We start from the raw sequence: 10,806 nt of genomic DNA on the forward strand, positions 1-10,806 counted from the left end.
AGCCTCATCTTTCTCCCGTGGAGTGGCTGGTAGTTTCGAACTGCTGACCTTAAGGTTCGCAGTCCAATTCGTAACCACTACGCTAACTAATTGCAACTGTCACAACCGTAAAGGTAGAAGTTTTGTAACAAAATTCGGGGAGCAGTTATCTTACAGTCCAGAAACAAAGGACCTTAGGACCATCAAGGGAGAAGAGCACATACGGAATGTGGGACCTTATCCAGAGAAGTAGTGACACCAGAGATGGAGGCAAAGATGAGGACATGGAGAGAGGGAGCAGCTGAGGACTCTAGATTCATGGAAAGAGAGGGGCTGAGTGGTGGTGGTCAGGAGGCAGGCTTGCAGAGTGTGCCCTTGGGGTTTTTGAAATGATTATATATCCCTGAGTGTTTTTGTATACATCAAAATAAAAATGAAACAGGGAATAGAAGCAAATATTGTTGAATGGTGATGCATGGAAGGGATTGTAATCATTGCAATGATGTGAAATACGACAAGATGAGTGCAAAACTGATAGTCTCCCATGTAAATTATCACTCAATGCACAACAAAAGCTTAAAAAAAAAAGTTGATCTCTTCCAAGGTTAGGCATTAGCAGGAAATCAGTGACTATGAGTTCCATGGCATGTTTGACTTTGGTTATACAATGAGGGAAATAATGAAGCTGAGTCTCTACAAGATCAATCATGTTTAGTAGAGGTGTTCTAAGTAAGTTATTATTACGTAAGGTCAAAGGAAGGAAAAAATGAGAATCATACCTCATCCTCAAGAATGTCACAAGCCAAGCGGATGTGGGACACGTCTACTTGGTGGGGTGCGGCCTTTAGCTTCTTGGATCGTAAGCTCCAAAGTTTTACACAAGAGTTGTCAAACCCAGCAGCAAGCAGCTTACTATCTGGGGCTATCTCTGCAGTGTTCAGCAGCTGCTCTGTGTTGTAGAAGGCATAGAAACAGATGGTAGTAAGTGAAGGAGGCCCATCCTTGACTCGTTTAATGCTCTCCTGCAAGACCTCCAGGGCAGCCTCATTTTGCAGAATCGGGGTGGGCATGTCGGTGGGCTCTAAGCCACTGCTCTCACTACGTGAGGAGCTGCCGCTGGCATAGAGCTGATAGTCTGTTCTCTTGGCAGGCTGCACATCCAGGTGAATATGTAAGGAGAGGATTTTGCACAGGGCAGTATTGTTGTCACTTTGGAGGTAGCGGATAAGGTAGTTGTAGCTGTCTTCTTGGAGACGGACGACATACTTGTTATCTAGGAATGCTCGAAGCGTGAAGTTAGACAGGATGTCCTGGATGGTCTGAGTGGTCTGTAGCTGCTCAATGACATCCTTCTGGCTAGCGTTCTGTAAAAACATTCCATGGAAGCGGCTGTAAAAACTGTCGACTGTGCTCTTCGGACTGTTCTGGACCAGGCTGAGATGGAGGTAGACAAAGAGAGGGTAGAGGACAGGCATCACTTCATGGCTGTGCTGGGAATCAGAATCTGTAATGGACACAAAACACGCAGCAGCTTTATTTCACTAAAAATGAGAATCTACCATCACACATCAGACTTTCTCATCAGAACTGCGCTTTCTGAAACCACTGATTGTTCTCAAACACACTTGGCCTTCAATTCTGCCACAAGAGGAATTCGATGCCTACAGAGGTCAAACGTCTATCCAAATCCTTTTAACAATTCAGTAGCAGGGCCGTAGTTTGTACCTAGCTCTTCAGGGTTTACTATTTTAACAATATGTTTCTCAATCTGGGAACCTCAGACATCTGTGTGTCCTCAGAATATTCTTGGGAGTCTGTGTATTCATCACAACAAAATAGAAACTTGACAGTAATCTAACAAAGCAATGTTCACAAATATATTCAGAATTATCTGGATGACGACCTGACTCATAGTGACCCTCCCTGTACAGGATTTCCAGGAGCAGCTGGTGGGTTTTAACTTCCAGCCTTGTAGTTCCAAGTCAAGTAAGTACTGACACGCAATTCCCATTCAACCAACTCAATGACAGTGAGCTTGCATTTTTGAATTTGTTTATACACTGTTTTTCACATCTATCACCTAAAGTACAATCCAAGTGCTTTATTTTAGTGGGTCTTCAGAAGGAGCACTACTGGTGTAGTGTGCACTGGTGAAGTGCCTGGTGGTTAACGGAGAAGCTGGCAGTTCAAATCCGGAGAGGAAACACCGACAGTCTGTTTCTATAAACATTTACAGATTGGAAACCCTATGGGGCAGTTTTAGTTTGTCCTATAAGGCTGTTCCTAAGCAGTCCTCCTGTGGCGCTGTAGGATAACACTGCCCTGCTAACCTTAAGGTCGGTGGTTCAAACCCACCAGGTGCTCCTTGAAAACCCCATACAGTGTTGGAACTAACTCAACGGCACTTACCAGCAACATCAGGCTTCTGTGACTCGATTTAACTTGAGAGTAACAATTCAACAGGGCTACCTAGGTTGGTGTGTTCTAACAGCATGACGACACTTACCCACAACTGTCCCATAGCTGCCATTGTACTCGTTGCAATTTTGCTGATTAAAAAACTTACTTTTCAGTGACACTTTACAAACCTGGTATTAATTTTCAAGTCATTAAGTATACTTAATGGACTTTGGAGACTTTGACACCATGGAAGTATGTAACAAAGAATGCTCACCAAGTGCACAGCTTTAAATGTTGTGCTGTCCGGGTGGCTTTCACTTGCAGTGACCCTGTATTGGGTTTCTGAGGAGCGGCTGGTGAGTTGGACTGCTAACGTCGTGGCTAGCAGTCCAGAGCTAAGTCTACAGAACCATACCAGGACCCGTTAATTGTCATGTTGTTGTTAAGTGCCAAAGAGTCTGTTCCAAGTCACAGTTACCCTGCATGGGGTTTTCAAGGAGTAGCTGGTGAGCTTGAACCACCCACCTTTCAGTGCAGAGCATTAACCCACAGTGCCACATTAGGACTCCACTAACTGTCATTGTTGTTAGATGCTGTAGAGTCGGTTTAGACTCATAGCAATACAGTACAGGGTTTCTGAGGAGTGGCTGGCGAGCTTGAACTGCCGACCTTGAGCTTTCAAACCGACCTTGCAGTCCCGTGCATTAACCCACAGCATCACACCAGGACTCCTAAACTGTCATGGTGGTTGTGGTGGTGGTGGTGTGCCGTGGAGGTGCTTCCGATTCACAGAGATCCTGCATAGAGTTTCTTAGGCTGTAAATTTTAAGGGCACAGAAAGCCTCATCTTGCTTAACGGAACAGCTGGTAGTTTCATACTGCGGACCTTGAGGTTAGCAGCCTGACTTGTAACCACTACACTACCAAAGCTGCTTGTCACAGGCTGAAATATGAAAATGAAATACAGGTGCATTTAACACCTAAGTAAGTGAACACTTCATGGCAAGTGAAGGCCATGCAACATGATGCCCAAACATTACATTGTACAGTCACCATCGAGTGGATCCTGATTCACGGTGACAAGCACTGTAAAGTCAAAGGGACGTGTGTGGCCGCCATCGGTGCCAACACGACTCCCATTCTGAGCAGCAATGTTGTTGGGGCAAAATTCACTCACAGAGCTCTGGTAGCGTAGTGGTTATGTATCGGGCTGTGAACCTTAAGGTCAGCAGTTCAAAACTACCAGCTGTTCCGCGGGAGAAAGATGAGGATTTCTGCTCCCGTAAAGATTTACAACCTCAGAAACCCTACGCAGGGTCACCTCCACGGCCCATCACGATGATATTAAATTGCTCTCATCTGAATTTTAGTGCTTTTATGATTTTGTTTATAGGAATAAAGGCTTTATAATTTATATAAAGGAGTCCTGGAGTGGTAATACAGGATAAGCACTGGACATCTAACTGCAAGGGTTATGTTACTGAAATGGCAATGATGACAGCTTACTGTGTAGCTTGTAGTAGGAAATTTGGAATTTAAGAGAAAGGTACTGACTTGTGATAAAGAGTTTCGCATCATCAACGTGGATGTGCAAAATAAGATCTTAAGAAATGAAAACCTCTCAAAGCAAGAAACTAAGGAAGGTCAGAGTACTGGCTTGTCCCAGTCTCTTCTGAGCTGTGGGGATTCCAAGTTGATAATGTACCTACAGAATCTAGACTTTGCTTTCCATCCATTCCCACAGCATGAGCAAGTTCTGGCCACTTTTCAACTCATTTATTAAGTACTGCCGGAAACTCGAACTAACTGATGAGCCTCATAGCCATTCATCTTAAAACCAGTTTATAAACTGCTTTCAGACTGATACCCATGTCAGTGGATGTCCCTGTCATCCAGGATAAGGTTTGTACTTTCAGGCCTGATGCCACTCCAGTTTGCGGACAGCCTGTCTAGTAAGTCTTAGCTTCAACATGAAATTTCCATTTGAAGCAAAACTGGTTCCCTCACAGTTCCTGCTGCCAGTTACCACCTCCCCTTTAACTCGAGTCTTTGTATTGACCCCGAATACTCCGACTGCTGTCCACAAACTGCTGAGATCTCACCCAACCTTCAAGGGTGAACTGCAAACCTACCTTTAGTCAGGAAAACCTTCTGACCACACCAGCCTAAACCACATCCTTCTTTCTGTGGCAAATGCAACACCTATATACAATTGTTAACCGATTTCATAGTAGTTTGTGAAGACACTTTGTATTCAAACTTTAATTAAAAACAGTTACTTCTTATGTTAGGATTAACTTCCATATTAATGATTATATCTTATACTTTATCTGCAAGGTCAGGCACTACTTGTTCATTTGATTCGGTTGACTTAGAGACTTAAAGGTAGAGAAAATTTTTCATGGAAAACAGTCCTTAAATGAAAAGAATAAATATGAGGGGGCTTCAAAGAGTTCATGGAAAAATTCCATTACCTTTTAAAACCACTTTTCCACGAACTTTCTGATGTTCCCTTGTGTCACTCTCCAAATAATTTGTGAAAAATGGAATATACAGTCAAGCTTACCCCAAAATGATAGATACAGGGTCACTATGGGTCAGAACCGACTCGACGGCACATAACAACCACCCACCAAAACCAAGATGCCTTTGAGTTGAAATGAATTTCGTAGGGTTTTCCTGGCTGTGATTCTAAGTTAAGAGCCTTGCCAAGGGTTTCCGAAACAGATTAAGGTCCTGAAGGGATAAATGTAAAAGGGATTTGAAGAGAAAAATTGGAATGAGGATCAATAACACTGTTAAGATGTTGCTGAGTAGATTCTGATACAGGGTAACCCCACATGTACAGAGTAGGTCCACCCCCTCTCAGCAGCAGGTCGCCAGAGTTTACTTCCCAGGCGTCTCTGGGGTGCTTTGAAACCTTTGGTTAGTAGACCAGTGCTAATTATCTGTGTTGCTAATGGACTCCTTAACGAGACAAAACACTTCTTTCTAAACCAAGTTCCCATCATCTAGAATGGTGACATAGATCTATCAGGAGGAGATAATTTTAATCATGTTTTAACTGAGTAATTTAACCCTTTTTTTTCCCTTCTCCCACCGTTGGTCTATCTGTCAAGAAGTATCTTCCATTCCTCGAGTTTTCAGGTTGGTCTTTTCAGCTGGGAATGTCCCACCCCAGAAGTTCTGGGTGGGGCTCAGAATTCCATTGACGACTCCATACTTCACAAGGCTTAACAAGAAGCCTGTTTTCCTGGGTACACTCTAGACCCCTTTCAGATACTCCAATCTGTTACAGGCAGACTTAGAAAATAAAAACCAATCCTGGTAGAATGCTGTGGAGTGAGTTCTGACTCACAGTGATGCTGCACAGGGTTTCCGAGGCTGTAAATCTTTACGGGAGCAGAAAGCCTCATCTTCTCCCACAGAATGGCTGGTAGTTTCTAACTGCTGACCTCGAGGTTAGCAGCCCAACTCGTAACCATTACACTACCAGAGATCCTGGTGGTTCTATTGATTCAAAGTAACTGTCATTCTAAGTTCTTGCTTACCTCTGGGTGGAATCGTTTTTATTATAAATTCATGTTTTCTTTATCCTTAATGGAAAGGGGAAACAGCTCATCTCTGTTCAGAGAACCTTAACATTTATAGGAGACTCTTCACGGAAGGACTTTCTTTTCACTTTAAAGATAATGGACACCTTTCGAGTAAATCTTTAATCTTTATATTTCATTTTTCTAATGATTTAACAGACTACTGTCTACTAATAAATTCCATTATTCAACAACTGAATCTCTGCCTTAATCTTTTAAAAGAAATAACTATGACATGTACATACATACATGTGTATATATATGTATGTACACGTATGGAGCCCTGGTATGGCGCTGCAGGATAATGCACTGGACTGCAAGGCGGTTCAAGCTTACAAGCAGCTTCTTGGAAACTCTGTACACCGTGGCTATGAATTGAAACCCACTTGACAGCATCTATCAACAACAATAACATGCACATACACATACATGTCATTGTTAAGTGCTATCAAGTTATTAACAACTCATAGCAACCCTGTACAGGGCTTCCAAGGAGTGGCTTATGAGCTTGCACTGTTGACCCTGGAGTCCAGCACATTAACCCACAGTGCCACACCACGACACGCTCTCACTATGGTGGTGGTGGTATGCCATGGAATAGGTTCTGACTCACAGCGACCCTGTACAGGGTTTCCGAGGCTATAAATCTTTATGGGAGCAGAAAGCCTCATCTTTATCTTGCGGAAAAGCTGGTAGTTTTGAGCTGCTGACCTTGAGGTTACCAGCCTGACTTATAACCACTATGTTACCAGACCTCCATATATACACACATGTATATGGTGTGGCACTGCAGGCTAATGCACTGGTCTGCAAGGACATTTTCAACTACAAGGTCGGTGGTTGAAGATCACCAGCCACTCCTCGGAAACCCTATACAGGGCGGCAACTTAACATGACAGCACTTAACAACAACAACAACAAGAGTTTTATTAGTGGCCCTGCAGGATAAGCATTGCACCACAAGGCCAGCAGTTCGAACCCACCCGTTGCTCCTCGGAAACTCTATACAGGGCTATTAGTGGGAACCAACGTGACTGCACACAACAATGTAGTATTAGTAGAGATACCCGGGGATATTTCAAACGTGCTACATTTAAGGACATTTCCTTAGTGGGTTGATTTGGCTTTTCCTTATTCAGTTTAAATTTACTGAGCATCTACAGGCCAGTCTCTGTGTTGGAGGTCACTTATAAAACAGGGAACAAAACATCCAGAGACTTGGTCATTGCAAATTTTAACCTTGTGATTCAACTCAAGAAATCCAACACATTTCTTAATGAGTGGACTGCGCTCAACCGCCTTTTAGGCCCTAGCACCATTTTCTGGGGGAAAGTTGTAGTCATGTTCCTTGGTAAGAAGAGGTTCCTAGTGTTTAAACCCTTACCAGTGAGGAAACTCCGTAGTCGTCCAAACTGAACTTCATATTGCTGGGGCTCCACCTGGCAAGGGGCTGCAGACACTATGTTGGCACAACCGGCTTCTGACTGGACTAGAGGAGAAAAGATGCACAAAAGTGAGGAGGGGGAGAAGCAATCATTCACTGAGGACACGTTCACATCGTCTTCCTCCTGATAACCACCCAGTAACATGACTGTGGAGGATTGAAAGGTATAAACCAGAAGTATACGTGAGCTGAGTGAGAGCCGGGAGGCATAAGCCTTCAAGACTCTACATCAACCTTTGACTCCAGTGTTCTGACAGCTCACACAATACATGACCGGGCACACTGCATTTCCTTTACTCTGGACATTCAATCTGTTCTGAGAATTTCCTTGAATCATTTTGTTCATTCTCTCTGATTTTCTTTCTGGGACTCCTACTAGTAAAGGGGGAGATATCTTAGATCGACTCTTTAATTCCTTTCTGTTTTTGCTGTTTCTGGGAGGCTTCCTCAACTTTCTAAGCTTCTACTGCTTTTTCATTTTTTATTCTCACGCAACTTTAATTTGCAAATTTTTACTGTTATTCTTTGCATGCTTTTTATTCCTTTAAAGACATAGTATTCTATTCTGGTTTCAAGGGCACTGACCATAGTATCCTTGATTTCACTTCTGTCTGATGTTTACTTCCCCCAAGTTGCCTCTTTTTCCTTTTGAAATAAGCACTATTGTGCTTTTGGTGAAGGATTACACAGCAGATTAGGTTTCCAATCAACAATCAGTGACACTGGTTATATTCTTGACAATGTGAATATTATCATTATTTCTGTTGTGGCTGTCCCATTTCTGTGAATCTAGTTTTCCTGTTCCCCTTACATTTTCACGGCAATTGTGACTGTTAGATTTCATGTATATGAAGCTAGATTAATGGTGAATTTTAAAAGGAGCGCAGTAATTACAGATGATACTTGGAGCTACTTGTTACTTAGCTACAGGGAGACCTCAGGAGTTAGTTTCAGTTCAAAGTTTGAGACTATTTCAGGGTAGCAGTTTCAGAAAATGGTTGTCAGAGAATCAGTGAAACTCAACCAGTCTAGTTATGTGCCGTCAAGTTGGTGACAACTCAGTAGCCCTATGTAGGGTTTCATGTAAACATTGTGGGAACTGAAAGCCTCATTTTTCTCCCACGAAGTAGCTGGTAGGTTCGAACAGCTGACCTTGTGGTTCACAGTCCATTGCTTATCTTACACAGCAACTGTGCTTCCTAACCGGTCCAATAGGTCTGTTATTTTTTGAATAGGAGTCTGAGGTTCTGTTCTGTAGTTTTCTCCTATTCTATCATGGTCTGTCCATCGAGGAAGCAGTAGTTCCCATAGACCCTATGTTCCATAGCTTAGTTTCTTTTCTGAGTTTTTGGTGTCCTCCTTTCTCTTTTGCTCTGGATGAAGAAACCAACAGTTGTGTCTTAGTTGGGAGCTAACAAGTTTTTAAGACTCGCACACACTATTCCCCAAACTAGAGTGTAGCACATAACGTTTATGAACTATACTGATGCTAACTAACCATGAAGTTTTAGGAGACTATGATCTTAATCCTTCACAGCAGAAATCCAGTCTCATGAGGAAATTGGCTTCTGTGTAAGAAGCATCTGTGCAGTGCTGCTATGGCATTGGAGGACACAAGCAGGACTGCAAGCTGGTTAGAACGATCAGCTTGGTTAGAACGATCGGGTTGATTAGAACGATCGGGTTGGTTAGAACGATTGGGTTGGTTAGAACTATCAGGTTGGTTAGAACGATCAGCTTGGTTAGAACGATCGGGTTGATTAGAACGATCGGGCTGGTTAGAACGATCGGGTTGGTTAGAACGATCGGGTTGGTTAGAACTATCGGGTTGGTTAGAAGGATCAGCTTGGTTAGAACGATCGGGTTTATTAGAACGATCGGGCTGGTTAGAACAATCGGGTTGGTTAGAACTATCGGATTGGTTAGAACGATCAGCTTGGTTACAACGATCGGGTTGATTAGAACGATCGGGCTGGTTAGAACTATCGGGTTGGTTAGAACTATCGGGTTGGTTAGAACTATAAGCTTGGTTAGAACTATCGGGTTGGTTAGAGCTATAAGCTTGGTTAGAACTCTAAGGTTGGCTCTTCAGATTCACCAGTCACTCCTCACCCTACACTGGCTTGTTATGAGCTAGAACAGACTCGGTGGCACTTCATAATAACAAGAAGTATCTGTAACTGTGCCCGCTATGATGGATTACAAGGGGCTTCAAATGCTCATGGAAAATGGAATTAGAGAACAGAATTTTTCTATGAACTCTTTGCAGCCCCCTCATATATATCTATATGCAGATCTGTGTATATAGTTACACAGGTACACACTCTTACACATGGGAATGTGATGGCCGTAGGATAAACACTGGACTGTGAACCACCAGATCAGCAGTATGAGTCCCCCAGTCACTGAGGGAGAAGATGAGGCCTTTCGCTCCTGCCAAGACTGACAGCCTCAAAAGACTACACAGGGTTGCTATGAGTTGGTGTCAACTCAACGGCGTTTAGTCTCTCTCTATATGTATATAAACACATTAACAAACCTGTACACATGGAGCACAGTGGCTAGGTAGGATATGCACTGAACCGTGAGCCACAAGGCTGGCGGTTCGAGCCCACCAGCTGCTCCATGGGAGAAAGATGCAACTTTCTGCTCCCGCAAAGATTTACGGTCTCAGAAATCCTATACAGGGTCGCTATGAGTCGGAATTGACTCAATGACACTTAACAACAACATATATATGCTTACATATATACATAGGTACTCATAAGGAGCTCTGGTAGCATAGTGCTTACGAATTGGGCTGAACCACAAGGTCAGCAGTTCGAAAACTACCAGCCGTTCCACGGGAGAAAGATGAGGCTTTCTGCTCCCGTAAAGATTTCAGCCTCGGAAACCCTGTACAAGGTCGCTATGAGTCGGTTCCGACTCCAAGGCACATCACAATAACAATTGTTACTTCAAAATTATAGATAATATAGCAATAACCAATAGGAGGCCTGGGGTGGCGCTGTGGGAGAATGAGCTGGACTGCAAAGTGGGTTTGAACCACAAGGTTGGTGGTTCAAGCTCACCAGCTGCTCCTCGTAAACCCTATATAGGGTTGCTATGGCTTGGAACCGACTCGACGGCACTTAACAAGAACAACAACAACAACATTACCAACAGGTACTTTTGTCCCACGTGCATTTCAGTGACATCACTTGGTCAAGTTGCTTGGCCCTTCACCCACATCCAGTACTGCTTTCTCCATGACCTCCCCAAGATCACATGTACCTACTAAGTAGCGTGAACTTCCCCGCCCCGGGGAACCACAGAGGAACATTAGTTTCTGTACATTTACGTGCTCATGTCATTTCATGAAAGTGAGAACATATATATATATATATATAT

At 43.3% G+C, this 10,806-nt stretch overlaps 1 protein-coding gene across 1 annotated transcript in view; it reads right to left on the reverse strand.

The window, feature by feature from the left end:
- TAF5L (TAF5-like RNA polymerase II, p300/CBP-associated factor (PCAF)-associated factor, 65kDa) overlaps positions 1-10,806 on the reverse strand; it is a 38,719-nt gene that overhangs the window by 8,873 nt on the left and 19,040 nt on the right. Inside the window, exons 3-4 of the mRNA XM_006868574.1 lie at positions 7,357-7,461; positions 759-1,483 (exon numbers count right to left, since the gene is read on the reverse strand). Coding sequence (XP_006868636.1) covers positions 759-1,483; positions 7,357-7,461 — 830 coding nt within the window. The remainder of the gene's footprint in view (positions 1-758; positions 1,484-7,356; positions 7,462-10,806) is intronic.

This window comes from Chrysochloris asiatica, unplaced genomic scaffold (genome assembly GCF_000296735.1).
Source record: "Chrysochloris asiatica unplaced genomic scaffold, ChrAsi1.0 scaffold00119, whole genome shotgun sequence".
Taxonomy (NCBI): Eukaryota; Metazoa; Chordata; class Mammalia; order Afrosoricida; family Chrysochloridae; genus Chrysochloris; species Chrysochloris asiatica.